General features: G+C 31.9%; 1 protein-coding gene across 1 annotated transcript in view; it reads left to right on the plus strand.

Annotated features, from left to right (window-relative positions):
• Positions 1 to 2,426: 2,426 nt before the first annotated feature.
• LOC130668904 (uncharacterized) overlaps positions 2,427 to 17,626 on the plus strand; it is a 37,691-nt gene continuing 22,491 nt past the window's right edge. Inside the window, exons 1-4 of the mRNA XM_057471418.1 lie at positions 2,427 to 2,502; positions 14,594 to 15,038; positions 15,137 to 15,220; positions 15,286 to 15,411. Coding sequence (XP_057327401.1) covers positions 2,489 to 2,502; positions 14,594 to 15,038; positions 15,137 to 15,220; positions 15,286 to 15,411 — 669 coding nt within the window. The 5' untranslated portion in view covers positions 2,427 to 2,488. The remainder of the gene's footprint in view (positions 2,503 to 14,593; positions 15,039 to 15,136; positions 15,221 to 15,285; positions 15,412 to 17,626) is intronic.

Consider the following 17,626-nt stretch of genomic DNA (forward strand, 5'->3'; position numbering starts at 1 on the left):
ATATTCCACACGATAAACCAGTGCAACCTATTCCCTATACTCTTCGAGGACATTGCAAAGACATGTTTTATCCCCACACTCCCTACACTACATTATTTCGAGTGTAATAAAAAAAATTGTATGGTTTCTACAATAAAACAGACGTAAAAAACAATTATGGCGATAGATAGATTTTACTGCTTTTGAAAAAAAAAAAAGAAAAAAACTTGTAGTAATAATGAAGTGACAAAGCAAAAGGTCGAGTGATTTGAAAAGGGCGTATAGATCTTTATTATAAAACTTATTCCTTCATACTTAAGCACGCGATTTTTTTAGTACAGGACTAAGAACCCCGACAATTATACAAGGGTTCTTGTTCCTTTATATTTCAAAAGATATAATCCACAATATTATAAAGTCTGAGTCATCATATTCAAATTATGTCGCACGCAGTTGATGTATATAACTACAAACTATACATGTTATATATAAGCAACGTCTTTCATTGATTTTCGATCATATTTCATAGTGTAATTTTCAACTTGAATGTTCGTTGTCTTTTAAATTACTATATATATTAGGGTGAGCCAAAAAAAAACAACCTATCGAATTTACGTCTTAAAAAGGACCTATATATCGAGAAAAAAATTCTCCGATTGGGCAAAATTTTTAGCTCAATTTTAAAAGGTGTCGGTAGCCGTCGGAAATTTCCCATTTAAATAACACGCAAAAAAAAATTTTTTGATTAAAAATATTATAACTTTTGAACCGGGTGAAATAAAAATTCGGCTCTAGAATATTCTTGTATGGCATTAAATTTCTTTAAAAAAAGTCCTGGGAGTCGAATTTGTAAACTTGATATTTCGTATATTAACAGGCCATCAAAGTCTAGAGTAAACAGAATCATACAAATGTAAGGTTTTATTTGGATTTTCAAAATACTTTTTTTTTATTGTGATCGATAATAAAATATTATTTGTTACAACGTGGATATTGTTGGTGATTTCATTGCACTACATGTAGAACAAATTTTCTCGTAGTATTGATATTTTTAATAATGAAGCCTTAAATTTGTATGATTCTGTTTACTCTAGAATTTAATGGCCTGTTAATATACGAAATATCAAGTTTACAAATTCGACTCCCAGGACTTTTTTTAAAGAAATTTAATGCCATACAAGAATATTCTAGAGCCGAATTTTTATTTCACCCGGTTCAAAAGTTATAATATTTTTAATCAAAAAAAATTTTTTTGCATGTTATTTAAATGGGAAATTTCAGACGGCTACCGACGCCTTTTAAAATTGAGCTAAAAATTTTGCCCAATGGGAGAATTTTTTTCTCGATATATAGATCCTTTTTAAGACATAAATTCGATAGGTTGGTTTTTTTGGCTCACCCTAATATATATATTTTTGTAATAAAAACAATATGATAAAGTAAAAAAATTCTAATTTTGATAAATAAAATTATTAAAATCTTTATAACTTTGAATTTATAAAAATATGTCAGATATCACTAAGAATCAAGTTATAAATTTCATTATATAATTTGTGTTCAAAAAATTTTAATAAAAAAAAAACAAAATTATAAAAGCAGAACAAGTTCTTTTTTTTTTCATGTTGACGCAGTTGATTGCGGGTTTTCGTAATGTTGAATATAGTTTCACTGCATTTGATCTCCAAGCGGATAGTAAGGATCGTAAAACATAGTCATGTGGGTCAGCTATAACTTGTTCTATATCGTTATATATATGTGATATACCAAAGTGACCAGAGTAATAAAAATAAAATCAAATTTAATTTATCTAGAATAAGCTTGAATTTAGTTAATACAATTAATTGAATAATATTAATTAAAATAATTTATATTTAAAAAATTATTTATCGAGTCAATTGAAAGTTTTGTAAAAAATGAAAAAAATTTTTGTAATAATACTTAGATGATAAAAAACATTAACCCAGCACCTTGGAGGTGAACTGTTGATTTAAGGGTGGTTAACCACAACTATCGGTTATCCCTTCTACCAAAAACTACTACCCCAAGTACCGTGACGTTTAGTCCACGTGACGACGCCCGGCGTTATAACCGAGGGGCGATCAACTTCAACACTGCGACAACTCCTTCACATGCCCCGGCGCGTCCTTCGCGGCCATGTGCACCCTCGTCCTGCTACTCAATAATGCTTACCTGTGATCACCTTTATTTATATTTATATATCGTTGTACAAAATTTTGTGCTAACTGATGATTCAATCAAGTGTTTTTTAAAATTTAATTTTAAAAAAAATAATAAGGAAATTAATCGAATTTACTCTTAATCAAGTGTTGTTATTTATAACAAATAAAAATCTATATAAATAAATGAAAAAGTTCAATGGACTTTGAAGTGTTTATTTAATGTTTCATTGAAAAATTTTATTCATAAGTGAAATTGAAATTTGAATACTGGGGTGTGCTTTGAAATACGCGCCAAGATCATGTATCATGAATATAAAATAAATTTTTAAATGGACACTTGCAGGTAAAATATAAGTTATTTATTAGTTGATATTTTTTTCATCAATTATAAAAAATCAATTAAAAACGAGAAACTAATTTTAAAACTAATTAAATAGCGAATTTATAGCATGATGACATGTCAATTTAGATATTTGATCGCTCTACATTGGAACTGTGTCGGACAGATAATAAAGATGACCACAATGATAATGAGCGTACATTTATATGTTAATATGTCATGATTAAAAAAAATTTTCATTCAGAGATAGTTTTTTCAATGTAAGGGAAATGAAAAAAAAAAGCTTTTAAGTTTATTAAATTAATGAAGTCAGTAATTTATTAAGTTTGACTATAATTTATCCATCAGATAAAAGAGGCCAAAAGAGTTTTCATTTTATTGTAGATGTTTGCGAAAAAATAATTGCTAACCGTTGAAAATAACCTTTGGCGCGGATCGTTCGCGCCAACGATTTTATAAACAAAGATAAACAGCATTTGACCCTATTTTCAAGAAATCTTAATGTATACACTTACCACCATAGTCACGCATCAATTTGTAACTCACGTGGCAAGTCTCGAGCTTAAGATTATCAGCAGTCCCGCAAATTTTTCGTTTGTTCGCTAAAAAAAAAAAATCATTTTGTTAAAAATAATAATACAATATTATATTGTAATTATTAAGAATAAGTCTATAAAAATAAAAAAAAAAAGGTCATACACGTCAGATAAGTTTATATAATTAATAGTATTAATCCTATTCCTTGATTATAAAATCAATTTACAAGACTTTATCAATTTAATCCATCAATTTTTTTATTTTTTGATAAATCACTGTTAGCTTTTACAAAACAAAAAAAAAAAACTGTGTCGGCCATCCATCAAATAAAAAAAAGTAATCATAATATATTTGCTAAGAATTGTCATAATTCATAATAAATATAATAAAATTATCTATTGTAATAATTTATGGAACACCTATTACAAGGACTCTATATATTGTTATACAAAAGAAAATCGATTTATTTTAGTAAATGTCAGAAAAGCCAACGACCATTTAATTAGATTGAGCTATATTATTTTGACCCACAATACAAAGAAAAATAAGTTACTAAAATAATAAAAATAATTTTATATATATTTCAATGCAATTGGATTTTATAAAAAAAAAATCTTGACACGTGCACTCAGCGAAAAAGAATAGATGAGAATCGTTTGCACTATCACGCGACCAAAGACATTGACCACCCAAGCGATATAAAGAATTACTCGATAGTATTAAGTCGATTGACTTGATTCTACTCAATAATTAAAATTAAAAAAAAAATAACTAATAATTTCTAATACTAACTAGTTTAATCAATTTTCCATTTGTTTCTTAAAAAAATTTGTTTTCCCTTTTACTTTTAAATAATTTCGAACACCTTTTTTGTTGCACAAAAAAACAAATTAGAATTTTCATAAAAAATACTATATATTAAACCTGGGAAAAAATAACTTCGATCTTGGAAAAACTAAATCCTGCATTTTAGTCAAAACTTTGTGGATTTAAGTAGACCAAATTAAAAAAAAAAGTAAAGTATCAAACTGCAAACATTAAAAGTTTTTATATAAAAACAGTTTTCGGAAACATGTAAAATAGTATACTCTGTGACAAGGGATGAAACAAGACGATTTCAGACTAGGATGAAATTGGCTACACAAGCCGTATAGTAGGGGAGGGCTGACATCACCTGCAGTCTGAAATTGTATTTCATCCTGAGTCACACGCCAGATTTTTCATGATTATCTTCATCGGAACTTCAAGATTCAGTGTCCGCAGCGACACTGAAAAAAATAATCGGTAGCAGCTACCGATTATTGCGGTAGCAGTTACCGATTTCAATCGATTGCAACCAATTATTTTGGTAACTGCAACCGATTATTTCGGTAACTGCTACCGATTATTTCGGTTCTACTGACAAATTTCAGTGGACATAAAAAAAACTATTTTTAAGGGATGTTACACGAGATGTATGTACGAGTGTGCGTGTGCGAGCGCGCCTGCTCTCTAAACATGAATAAGTAAAATAAGTGAATATACACTAATTCTGAGTGCCAACCAAACCACTTTTTGGAATAAGTGGTTCGGTTTGCACTTCGAATTAGTGAATATTCACTTATTTTCACTAATTCATTTTTAAAGAGTGTATGTGCGTGTATGTCCATACGTGTGTGTGCATGTGTGCGAGTGTGAATGTGTCCGTGCGTGCGCGAGTGCGCGTGTGTGAGAGTGCGTGTGCGTGTACGTAACTTATATAAAAAAAATCGGTAATAGCTACCGAATTAATTGGTAATGGCTACCGATTGAAATCGGTAGCAGCTACCGAAAAAAAATCGGCAACTTCTACCAAAATTATTGGTAGCTGTTACCAAAAATTAATCGGTCGCGGCTACCAATTGTTTGGTAACTGTTAGCTAAATAATTGGTAGCCGCTACCGATTATTTTTTTCAGTACAGTAAGAAACAAGTTGATTTCAAGCCAATGATGCGGATTACTGTTAGAGACTGAGAAATTGGTGATTTACAGTCACTTATTAAATAGTTAATAAGACAAAAATATTATTTTCACTCAATTTTTAGTAATTTTATTTGCTTAATTAAAGCTGTCACTTAAAAAATGGAATGAGTAAATATAGTAGTGACAAGAAAAAAAAAGAGATTAATAAGGTTGCAAATGATCATTAAATATAACTAATATGTGTAGGATCGTAGAATATTTTAAGTGCGCGTATATGTGTTTTTCTTATAGACTCTAAATATTGGTTTATTTTATTTTATTTCATTTTAGAAACTTTCACTAAAGGACACTTAAGTAATAAATGTAAGAGTATGATTTATGGTGCGTAAGGATTAAGATTTTAAAATTTGTGTTTATGAGTAAACCCTCAACATCTGTTGTTTTATTGCAGTGCAAGAAAAGAGCCAAGAGTCCCAAAGAAATAAAAGTGTGAGAAAAGCAAATGCTGGGTCTTGGCTCTTAACTAAATATGAAATTTAGTTAGTCTGTAAGTTGTAGTCGACTCAGAAGGTCACATAAGTATTTATGTATTTCATCTTCATGTTCATTTTAAATAAAATTAGGAATTAACAATATACACCCTCATAATTAATAAGACTACTATACCCTACATATTTTGGGGGCTGGTCCGGGATATAGTGCGCCATTTAATTGTGATCCGTGTGTATTGAGTAAAAGTTGTGAACAATAAGTTAAAGTGTCAGTTGTGTCAGTAGTGCTTGTGACCAGTGTATAGTATTAAGACCAGTTAAAGACATTTTGAGCAATTAACTTATAAGTTGTGTATTAAAGTTGCTAAGATAATTTGCTGCAAAATAACTAAACGGTAATACACTATGGCTGATCAAGTTGACATTAACGGCTGTAATGTTGAAGAATTACGAAGAAGATTAGGAGAGTTGGGTCTTCCTATAGTCAGCAACAAGCCGGTGTTAAGAGAGCGGCTTCGTGCAGCGCTCAATCCACCGAATGGTAACAACGTTCAAGTGAATCCCGTAGGTGATGAAGAACACCTTGGAGATAACGCTGAAAATCACGACGAAAATAACGATGACGATGAAGAAAGCGACGACAGTAACTCTGAAGACAGTGAAGACGGTGCAGAGGAAGTTCCTCGGCGACGCAGAAGAGCTATCGGGCGTAGAGATAATTATAGACAACCATTGCTCACATTCGAAGATGTTGAAGAGTCAATGGAAAAGTTTAGTGGTGATGACCATGTGAATGTTAAGATATGGTTAAATGATTTTGAAGAGATGACAGAGACGTGTAAGTGGGTGGATATCCAGAAAGTAACATACGCTAAACGGTTACTTCACGGCTCCGCAAAATTATTTGTTCGGTACGAAAAATGTGCAAAGACATGGATAAAACTAAAGAAATCATTAAAAGAAGAATTCAAAGAAACTGTTGATGGGTATCAAGTTCACCGAGAATTGGCACAAAGAAAAAAGAAGTATGACGAAACGTTTCAATCATACATTTATAAGATGTTGGATATTGCAAGTCAAGCAGATGTAGACACTCGTGCAGTAATCCAGTATATAATTGATGGGATTCCTGATGATTCGACTACTAAAGCAATACTGTATGGTGCGAAAAATATACGTCAGTTGAAAGAAAAAATGCTGCAGTATGAAGCCATGAAAAAAAGTGAGGTGAAAGGAAAATTTTAAAATAACGGACACAAAGATGATAAAACGAAGAACATTAGTGGAAAAGATGATAAAAAGAAAAAAGTTATAGACGGTTACAAAAAACAGAGACGTTGTTTTACTTGTGGTGCATCCGATCATCTAAACGATACGTGTCCAGTGAAAGACAAAGGAATGAAATGTTTTAAGTGCAATGAACACGGCCACATTGCTTCGAGCTGTCCAAAGGGATCAACAAGGGCTGATCAGATTCAGGAGGCGAACAGCCTTTTCCAGTCAAGTAAGAAGAAGCATCTGAAGAAAGTCAGCATCGGTGGTACTCAACTCACAGCGTTGATTGATACGGGTAGCGATCTAACACTAATGCGTGCAGATGAGTATATTAAAATAGGTTCACCTAAGTTAGTACGTAGTAATTTAAGATTTGATGGTATTGGGTCATCGGGTAATGAAACGATTGGCGAATTTGTAACTGATGTAATGATAGATGATGTTAATTTTAAAGTAAAGTTTCATGTTGTCTCAGGTACAATTTTAAAACATTCCGTTCTTATAGGCACCGATTTTTTTAACCAGGTAGAACTAAATATTAGTGCAGGTAAAATTAAGATCTCAATGATTTCGGAAGATAAAGATAGTTCTGATGATTTGCCGGATATTTTTCAAATTAATGCTATTGACGAGAACAATGTACTCAGTGTAGACTTATCACACATAGAAAACATTGATGATCGAAAAGAAGTTGAAAAAATCATAACGGAGTATAAGCCGGAAAAAACGCGAGAAGTAGGTGTAGAATTAAAAATAATTCTGAAAGATGATATACCGGTTTATTCACGACCACGACGATTACCTCCGCATGAAAGAGAGGAAGTTGAAAAAATTGTAAAGGGTTGGATCGAAGAAGGGATAGCTCAACCGTCTGATTCAGAGTATGCTAGTCCCATCGTTTTAGTTAAAAAGAAAAGCGGTGAAATACGTGTTTGCGTAGATTATAGAGCGCTGAATAAGAAAGTCGTTAAAGATCGATTTCCGTTACCGTTAGTAGAGGATCAAATAGATTTACTCCAAGATTCTGAAGTGTATACCACATTAGATCTTAAAAATGGATTTTTACAAGTCCCTGTAGAAAAATCTAGCCGAAAATATACGTCATTCGTCACGCCTAATGGTCAGTATGAGTTTTTAAAAGCGCCATTTGGGTTTTGTAACTGCCCGGCAGTTTTTTCAAAATTTGTTTGTGCTATTTTTAGAGAACATGTAAGTAAGGGGTGGTTAGTAATTTATTTGGACGACTTAATTATTCTCGCAAAAAATTTAAGAGAAGCAATAGATAGGCTAAGAGTAATTTTAAATCATGCTAGCCAGTACGGTTTAATAATAAACTGGCGAAAATGCCAGGTACTGAAGGACAGAATAGAATACTTAGGACACATTGTAGAGAAAGGGACGGTTAAGCCATCCGATCATAAAACGAATGCAGTTGTTAACTTTCCAAAACCCAGTAATATGAAAAGTGTACAGAGTTTTTTGGGACTCACGGGGTATTTTAGAAAATTTATTCCGAGGTATTCTTTAATAGCTCGACCACTAACAAATTTATTAAAGGCTAATGTCAAATTCGCGTTTGGGGTTAATGAAGTAGAAGCATTTAATAAATTAAAATCAATGTTGGCCAGCGGTCCAGTTTTCAAGTTGTACCGTCATAACACTGAAACTGAGTTGCATACAGACGCTTCGAGATTCAGATATGGAGCTATTCTGATGCAATTAAATATCGATGATAATAAATTTCACCCTGTATATTTTGCTAGCGGTAAGACAACCGTCGCCGAAGAAAAGTATACAAGTTATGAGCTCGAGGTGCTTGCTATTATAAATTCATTAAAGAAATTTAAAGTCTATTTACTTAGTATACCTTTTACCATTGTAACTGATTGCCAAGCGTTTCAAATGACAATGAATAAGAAAGATCTATGTGTGCGTGTGGCTAGATGAGCTTTACTACTAGAAGAATTTCAGTATACAATTGTACACAGGCCAGGTAGACAAATGTCGCATGTAGACGCGTTAAGTAGAAACCCACTACCAAGTATTATGTTGTTGAATGAGTGTGATGAAACCATTTTAACTAAATTAAAGAGAGCACAAAATGAGGATGAATATTTAAAAGAATTATGTAAGTCAGTGCATGATGACAAAACTAATGGGTATGAAATGAAAAATAATTTGTTGTACAAGATTGTAAACGACGAACCTTTACTTGTTGTACCTAAGGTAATGCAAACTCGGGTAATAAGACGCGCCCATGAACGTGGTCATTTCGGCATTATAAAAACCGAAGCGTTAGTGAGAAAAGATTTTTGGTTTAATGGTATGCGTGAGAAAGTAGAGCAAGTTGTGAAAAATTGTGATGACTGTATATTGGCTGAAAAAAAACAGGGTAAACAAGAGGGTATGTTGAATGTGTTATGTCCGCCGCTTAATTTTTAATTATTGATCCGGGATTTCTCCCTTTGGTAGCGATAGTAATTTTTGGACAAGCGGGTTGGAGGGTGCGGACAACAATAAAGAATACGAGGAAGAAATTATCTTCCTATAATTTATTATTTATAGTGGATCTTTTCGAAAATTAAGAACCCAAACGTCTTCGAAGAGACTGGTGCTCTTGTTTAAGCCAAAAATATTTTATGATGATAGAAAAATAGCTCTTTCACCTACCTTTCGATGTCAATTCTTCTAGTGCGGCAGCTATTATCCCTCCAGGACTAAACAGCTCACTCGACCTTCCTGAGGGTTGGTAGAATGGGTGCGGCTGGGTTGGTAGGATGATATCTTATGTACTACTTTCGGATGAAACCGCAAGGTTGGAGTGAAGAACTTGATCTTTTATTAATTATTTCAAATTACAACGTTTTTACTGAACGTCACTTGTTCACTCTAGTTTTTCACAACTTTATATTTTATTTATAATATAGGATTATTTATCCTTAACAGATATTTTTATTAAGATTTTAATATATATTTAATGCGTCCTTTTTACACACCCGAAAAGTGGTTTTATGTGCAAATTAACTCGGCACGAGATGGAATCGTAAATTCACGTGATTTGCGTCACTGGTTCGATCGTACCGGATGGTTTTTATAAATCCGACAAATATTGTACTAGACGAACGATTACTACAGTTGCGTCAGATCGAATTTTAGATCAATATTTGAGGATTTTTAATAATAATTTGAATTCAATTACTGATTATTCAACGCCGAAACGGATTCCTGCAATAATTGGATACAAAAGATTTTAGTTTTAAATGCCTTACTGATTATTCTACGCCTAGGACGGATTCCTGCAGTAAGGTTAGTGATAAATTCACGATCTTTGACTATTTCTTATTGATTATTTCGACGCCGTAGCGGATTCCTGCAATAAGAATTAGTCTAGATAAATTAAGAAATGCCCTATTGACTTTTCAACGCAGATGCGGATTCCTGCAATAGGGTTTAAGTTAAAAATTATTAAAAATCCTCTTATTGACTTTTCAACGCCTAGGGCGGATTCCTGCAATAAGAGTACACGAAATTTCGACGTTCGAATATTCGCGGACCGTAAGTTTTATGAACCGACTAGCCCTGAGCTATGGGTGCTCAGGCTTTTTATAAACTTTGGTTGGTGATTTGATGGGGAATTTATAATCATTGTCATTGGTGGAAAGTGACAATAGTTTATTATTTATTCGTTAAACTGTAACAGGGTACATTTGGTATTAAAATGAATTAAATATTTGAATTTGAATTTCGTTTCCCGCCGTTAACCGGCCAACGACCTCGTAAGTTGCGGGTTAGTGATGCGACTTGTCACCGGGTGTCGCACGATCACCTAGACCCGAATATTCGCCACTCCCCTAGACTAAGTTTTTCGGGAGTGAACCGAAATGGTGGAACGAGACTATAAAAATACCAACGGAACGTGAAATGGGGAGAGTTGATCAGACGACCAAAAGGATCGGACGCAAAACAATTACAAGGTAAATAATTACGTCTACACACGCTTCACGTGGAACGAGGCGATTACATTAATTAATTAAAATTGTATTTAGGCTCTCTAAAGCCATTTGTTAAACAATTAATAAATTACCATTTACTTATACGCACTGTTCATTGACAGGTATCAATTACAAAAAAAAAGGATTTTTAAAATTATTGGCGAAGGAGGAATTAAGAGGACGAGAAAGCCGGACAACGGAAAACGTGAAAACCAACGAACACCAGTGAAATTGAGAGCAGCCCGAAGCAAATTATCACCTGTAATTACCAAGGACTGCTGTAAATAAAATTGGAGGTAAATTATAATTAATTCAAGCCGCTGATTAATTTTATTAATCTGGCAAATTAATTATAATATATATTACTTAATATCTTTCCGTTGATCTCGCGTAAAGGAACGGATAGTTCAGGCTCTCCAGCCGTTCAATCTCGTGTTCTCGAAAGTTCCGTCGCGTCATTTGTCGTCAATATCTGGTTTAAACTCTGTAATAATTATTCAAGGCTCCCTAGCCGGAATAAAACTAAATTTATCTCGTAAATAATCCGGTAATTAAAACTATTAATTTATTAATTTATTCCAGGCTCTCCAGCCGTTATAAATTAATTTATTAATTGATATTAAGATTAATACAGGCTGGAATTTATTCCGTCAGCCGCATTAATTCTAAGATTTATTAATTTACTCGAATTACTCAAGTTAACGTCAATAAAATCGGGAACCGCGTGACGCCAATTCACCGGTCGAAAATTCTAGTCAACCCGAAAACAAATTCTAGTCAGAACGTGATCATTAAATTAATTTTAAATTGAATAAAATATCTAAAATTTAATTAAACGATACTAGAGTTGAATAAATTAAATTGTGAGTAAAAAGTGAAACGGATTATTTTAAAAGTGAAATAAATTTATTGTGAAAATTGTCAGTGAAAAAAATTAGGAATTGAAAATAATAATTGTATAAAATTTGTGGCGAATTAATTATAAAAATTTAATCAGAGAAAGTTAATTAGGAAAATTTATAAAGTGGAAAAGATTAATTAATTTATAAATTATATTAAACAAAAAAATAAATTAATTAATTGGAAAGGACAGTAAATCATAGAAAGAAAAAAAATTTATAATGAGTATTGGAAATTATGAAGTGTTGAAAAATTTGAGTGAGAAAGTTAATGAGTAGAGTCACTTAGTTATAGAGTCAAATTAGAATAAAGAAAACTGTGTCTGTGATTTAGGTCCGGTGGACATGTTAAGATTAGATTGGTCATACATCCAGGGGATGTTTTAATTGTTTAAGGAAAATTTTAGTTAATGTCCAGGGGACAAATTTATTAATTGGTATTAAGGTTCAACGTCCGGGGGACGGTATTTTAATAATAATTATTAAGGTTAATGTCCAGGGGACAAATTAATAAGGATTAACGTCCAGGGGACGGTATTTTAACGGGAGTGTGTGGGTGTGGAAACGTCCGGGAGACGTATTAGTTTGTCATAAGATTCCGTCCAGGGGACGAGGAAAAATTTAGTTTGTCATAAGGAAAACCGTCCAGGGGACGAGGTTATTAGTTTGTCATAAGAAAATTAGTTTGTCATAAGGAAAACCGTCCAGGGGACGAGAATATTAGTTTGTCATAAGAATATAGTTTGTCATAAGGAAATTAGTTTGTCATAAGGTAATTAATTGTTATTAAAGGTTAAATAAATAAGAAGCAAGGTGCTTAAAATAATTGAAATTGAAAGCAAAGTTTTAATAAAATTTATTTCAGCCTGTTCACTATTCCTCTCCTCTCTCACAAAATAAAAATTTACAAACGACCCTGAGAATCAAAAATTACAATTAACATTCGGTTCTGGAAGGCTGAGTCCATCTTCCAGTGGCGTCCTAATATTCGACTATAATACTTAGGTGCGACCAGACTTGGCAAGCTAATCACTCTGTCATAAAACTTATTGCAGGTGTCTTTCCACTATTCTTTGCCGCATAAAAAGGTGAAAAAGCTGACGCTGCGTTTTCGCGCGCTTTTCAAAGAGGAGCTCAGAAATAATTATTTTAAATAATTATAAAAATAAAAAAAAAAAATTATTTGGACATAACACATGCTATTGATAAAGGAAGTGTTCCATTGGACACTTATCATATGGATCATTTAGGCCCAATACCGTCAACTAAAAAATCGTATTGTCATATTTTAGTTATAGTCGATGCTTTTTCAAAGTTTGTGTGGTTGTATGCAACGCGTTCTACTGATACCGCGAGTGTGTTAGATCGACTTCAAAAACAATCAATGACATTCGGGAATCCAAGAAGAATCATCACTGATAGAGGGACTGCATTCACCTCTACAGCATTTTCTGATTATTGTAAAGAAGAAGATATTCAGCATATTAAAATCACAACGGGTGTCCCAAGAAGTAATGGTCAGGTAGAAAGAGTGAACAGAACAATTATACCTTTGTTGATGAAACTGTCTGCTCCGAAACCTGAAGAGTGGTATAAACACCTTAGTGTTGTTCAAAGATACCTGAATGCTACACCTCATCGTAGTACAGGGAAATCTCCATTCAAATTGCTGATTGGAACTAACATAAGATTAAAAGACGATCCTGAAATACGCGAGATCATTGAAGAGGAATGGGTAAATATGTTTGAAGAACAACGAGACGAACTGCGACGAGAAGCTAAAGAAAAGATTTCAAAAATACAAAAAAAAAATATACGCAATTACAATAAGAAAAGGAAAGAAGCAACCAATTACAAAGAGGACGATTTAGTTGCGATTAAGCGTACCCAACTGGGTCCAGGTCTGAAAGTACACTCTAAATATTTTGGCCCTTATCGTATCGTACGAGTATTACGTAACGATAGATATGTCGTTTCTAAAGTAGGAGAACATGATGGTCCACGGCAAACAACAACATCGGCTGACCATTTAAAGATGTGGGCAAAGGACAACGACGAAACCGATTCTAATGCTAGAGAGTTGAATGTCAGTGACTCTGAAGTTGAGTAACGAAACGACGAGACATCTGGGGACAGATGTCAACCAGGATGGCCGAGTGTAGGATCGTAGAATATTTTAAGTGCGCGTATATGTGTTTTTCTTATAGATTTTAAATATTGGTTTATTTTATTTTATTTCATTTTAGAAACTTTCACTAAAGGACACTTAAGTAATAAATGTAAGAGTATGATTTATGGTGCGTAAGGATTAAGATTTTAAAATTTGTGTTTATGAGTAAACCCTCAACATCTGTTGTTTTATTGCAGTGCAAGAAAAGAGCCAAGAGTCCCAAAGAAATAAAAGTGTGAGAAAAGCAAATGCTGGGTCTTGGCTCTTAACTAAATATGAAATTTAGTTAGTCTGTAAGTTGTAGTCGACTCAGAAGGTCACATAAGTATTTATGTATTTCATCTTCATGTTCATTTTAAATAAAATTAGGAATTAACAATATACACCCTCATAATTAATAAGACTACTATACCCTACATATGCATGTTTCTGCCTGTTGTATGAAGGTATTTTCGAATTACGAATTCGCTAGTAGTTGTTTGCAGCATCGGCTTGAAATTAGCTTGTTTTGACTGGCTGTAGAGACACTGAAACTTTAAGTTTCGATGCTGGTATCATGAAAAATAATTTTTTTAGTTTTAGATCAAAGAAAACTTACACGAATCGAAGTAGATTTAAACTTTGAAAAAATTAAATTTGTGGTGATCGAATCAGATCTTGTTTTAAAGCTTTTATTCAAGAATGAAACTAAGACATCAATTTTTAACAACTCCATTAAATAATGAACTTTAATCGATCAAAAATGATCAATGTCATTATTAAAATAATTAAGTTAAATATTATTTCAGAATGCCCTTAGAAATATGGTTAAATATATGGATTTATTTGAATTTGGTCTTGGTTGGGATAAAAAGCGCACGGCCAAGATTCGATACATCAACAGATATGGGGAATGTTCTTATACCAGCAGATGCAGAAGTTGATTCAGTTATTTATCGATTACGTGCTACTGATCAGGATGTTGATTTTCCATTGGTATTCGAAATTACAGCAACAGTAACCCCAGTAGTTAGAATTGAAAATTTACCATGTACTTTATACAACAAAGTTTGCCAAGCGAATGTAATTTTAACAAGACGCTTGACCGCTGGACGTCTTCACGATTTCGCTGTACGAGTACGAGACTCCAAAGGTGATTCAAACTCAATGCAGGCTACTATTTCCGTGACGAATGCAACTACACCACGCGATAAAATATTTCCGCATATACCAGCTCTTATTATGGTTCCAGAGGTTCGTATTCTTTTCATTTCCTGCACACAATTGTTTTGAAAAGAAGGAACTTTATTTTATTTTTTTCTTTTTCTTCATTTTTTTTTTTATTGGACTAGGATGCTAAACCTGGCAAGGAACTTGATTACATTCTAGTACGATCAAACCCTTGGAGCGGAAAACCCGTTTATATTGAATTGTGGGTACGTAATAAATATTAAAATTTCCAAAAATATTTATAAATTGATATTTATATTATTTTATTTAGCAACCTAAAGAATTATTTACCATAAGACAACGCCAAGATCCTAGCAATACAAAAGGAGTAATTACATTAATTGGAGAATTGGATTTTGAAACTCAATCAATGTATACTCTGACTATATATGCAACGGTACTATTTTTATTACATTTTAAAAATTAGGTAAATGTTTAAAATTGCGACTGGTCAAATTTCTTAAGTTATAAAATGCAACATTGAAAATATCAATAAAGATAGTGTTTCTAATCGTTACGAGGCACAGTAGACTGATAACAAATGCAGAGTATGTCCAATAGGGTTTACTGAAAGCAACGGAGCTATATTAACTGAGAAGTATTTTAGTTCATAGAACAATCGTTTATATAAAATTTTTAAAAAAAGACGGAAATAATTAAAAACGTTTGTAATCCAGTTTCGTTGCTTTTTCGAATAATTATATGATATTTTTGAGCTCCTGTAATGGTCTGAGCCATATGTATAGCAAATCTAATGTTTGTTTTGCCTCGAAATAGTTGCTTCTCAATAAATAAAAACATTTATTATAACTGCTCATAAATAGCATTAACTTTTGCTTACTACTTTTAAATCCCTACTCAGAACAAAACAATATCTAAATCAATTTATAATGTGTAAGAAAAACCAGTGTCAAGTGTCAAAAATCGGCACAGATAATAATTCATAGCGAAAAATAAATTTTTTCAATTTTCAATAATTAAAAAAAAATAGTAGCCACGGAGGTCCCACGACCGGAACCACCTGAAAAGTTGTGGGATAGATAGTAGTTTGTTGTAACAATTTTTCAGGAAAATCAAAATATGCATGATTTTCAGAAAACGACTTTAAAGTTTTAAAACTCGAAAACAACGCGGAAAAATTTTTCTAAAAGATTATTCGTATTTTTTTTCTAAACGTACATGGAAAAACGAAACTTTTTTATTATTTGAGTTTTTTTATTTAAACCATTTTTCAAAAAGTTATAAGCAACAAACAGCTAACAAACCATGAAAAGAGCGGTTTTTTTGAAAATTCCATATCTTTTGAACCAAAGATCGAAAAAATCTCAAAATTTAGGAGGATGAGTTTTTTGATGAGTACTGAAAAATATCAAAAAATGACGGAAGTTAAAAATCAAAATTTCTAAAACCGTCCGATTTGGCATGGAATGCCCCATATATACTTATTGAGAAAGTCAATAATTAACTGTTATCAGTTCATTTATTAGTTTAATATATAAGGAGTAGGAGCTGGCAATTGGTAATCTAGGATTTCACATTAAAATACGACTACATTTTTTTTTTTTTAAATAAATAATCATAGCATAGAGCAACTCACCAAAATGATAATTTTTCTCCATTTTCATAGTTACAATTCTCATTATATCTTATTTATTAAATTTATCACGATATTTTTTATTCGCACACAAGTAGTTAAAAAACTTTAAAATGTAATCAAGTCAAAAGAACAATGACATTGAAAATGAAAAAACGAAAAAAAATTAATTCTAAAAATACCAACTAAACTAACTTTTAATTTATAAAGAAACTGAACACCCTTTAACACTTTTTGTCACTAAACGTAGAATATTCGACACCAATAAACTTGCAAATTAATTATTTTTATTATGATAAGATTTAGTTAAGGTAAAAGACCCAGTTATTGACCTTGGCCCAGTTTCTGACCTTTTCAACTCTTTTCTTACTTACTTAAAAAAATATAACTTTAAAAATAAAATCAATTTTTTCTTAATTGATTGTAATTTGTTCTGAGCCTAATTAATGGCAATTAAAAAAACATAGAAAATATTAACTGAATAAAAACGAATATTTTAGCCATAAGTGGCTGAGGAAGCCATTTTTTAAGTAGAGTCTAAACAGTTTACGTTAGGAGGTACGACGATTGAATCTGTGCACTAATTATCATGTAAGTAGAAAAATTTAACTATAAATAGATGGATCGATCAATATTTAATTAAAATTTATTTTAATAAATTTATAAAACATATTAAAATGAGGTTTGTTGTTGAAATTTGAGGGTCAATAACTAGGCTCAATTTTAAAGGTATGGTGGAGTTGTTGACCCGAAAATTTTAGCTGACTGCGAGCCAGGTTATCTGTTTAATTACATGTCTATAAAATGTAAAAACAGCAATATTTCAAATTTTTTAATATTAGAATCTACTATTATTCATAATACAGTGATAAATTAACATTTAATATTCATTTTTAGAAATGAAAGATCATAATTAGATCTTGAAAGTACATATTCTTGGAATGATAAAATTAATGTAACAATAATGTTAATTTCGATAGTAATCAAATTGTAATGACTTTTTTAGTTAAATAATATT

The sequence above is a fragment of the Microplitis mediator genome, chromosome 5 (assembly GCF_029852145.1).
Source record: "Microplitis mediator isolate UGA2020A chromosome 5, iyMicMedi2.1, whole genome shotgun sequence".
Lineage (NCBI taxonomy): Eukaryota > Metazoa > Arthropoda > Insecta > Hymenoptera > Braconidae > Microplitis > Microplitis mediator.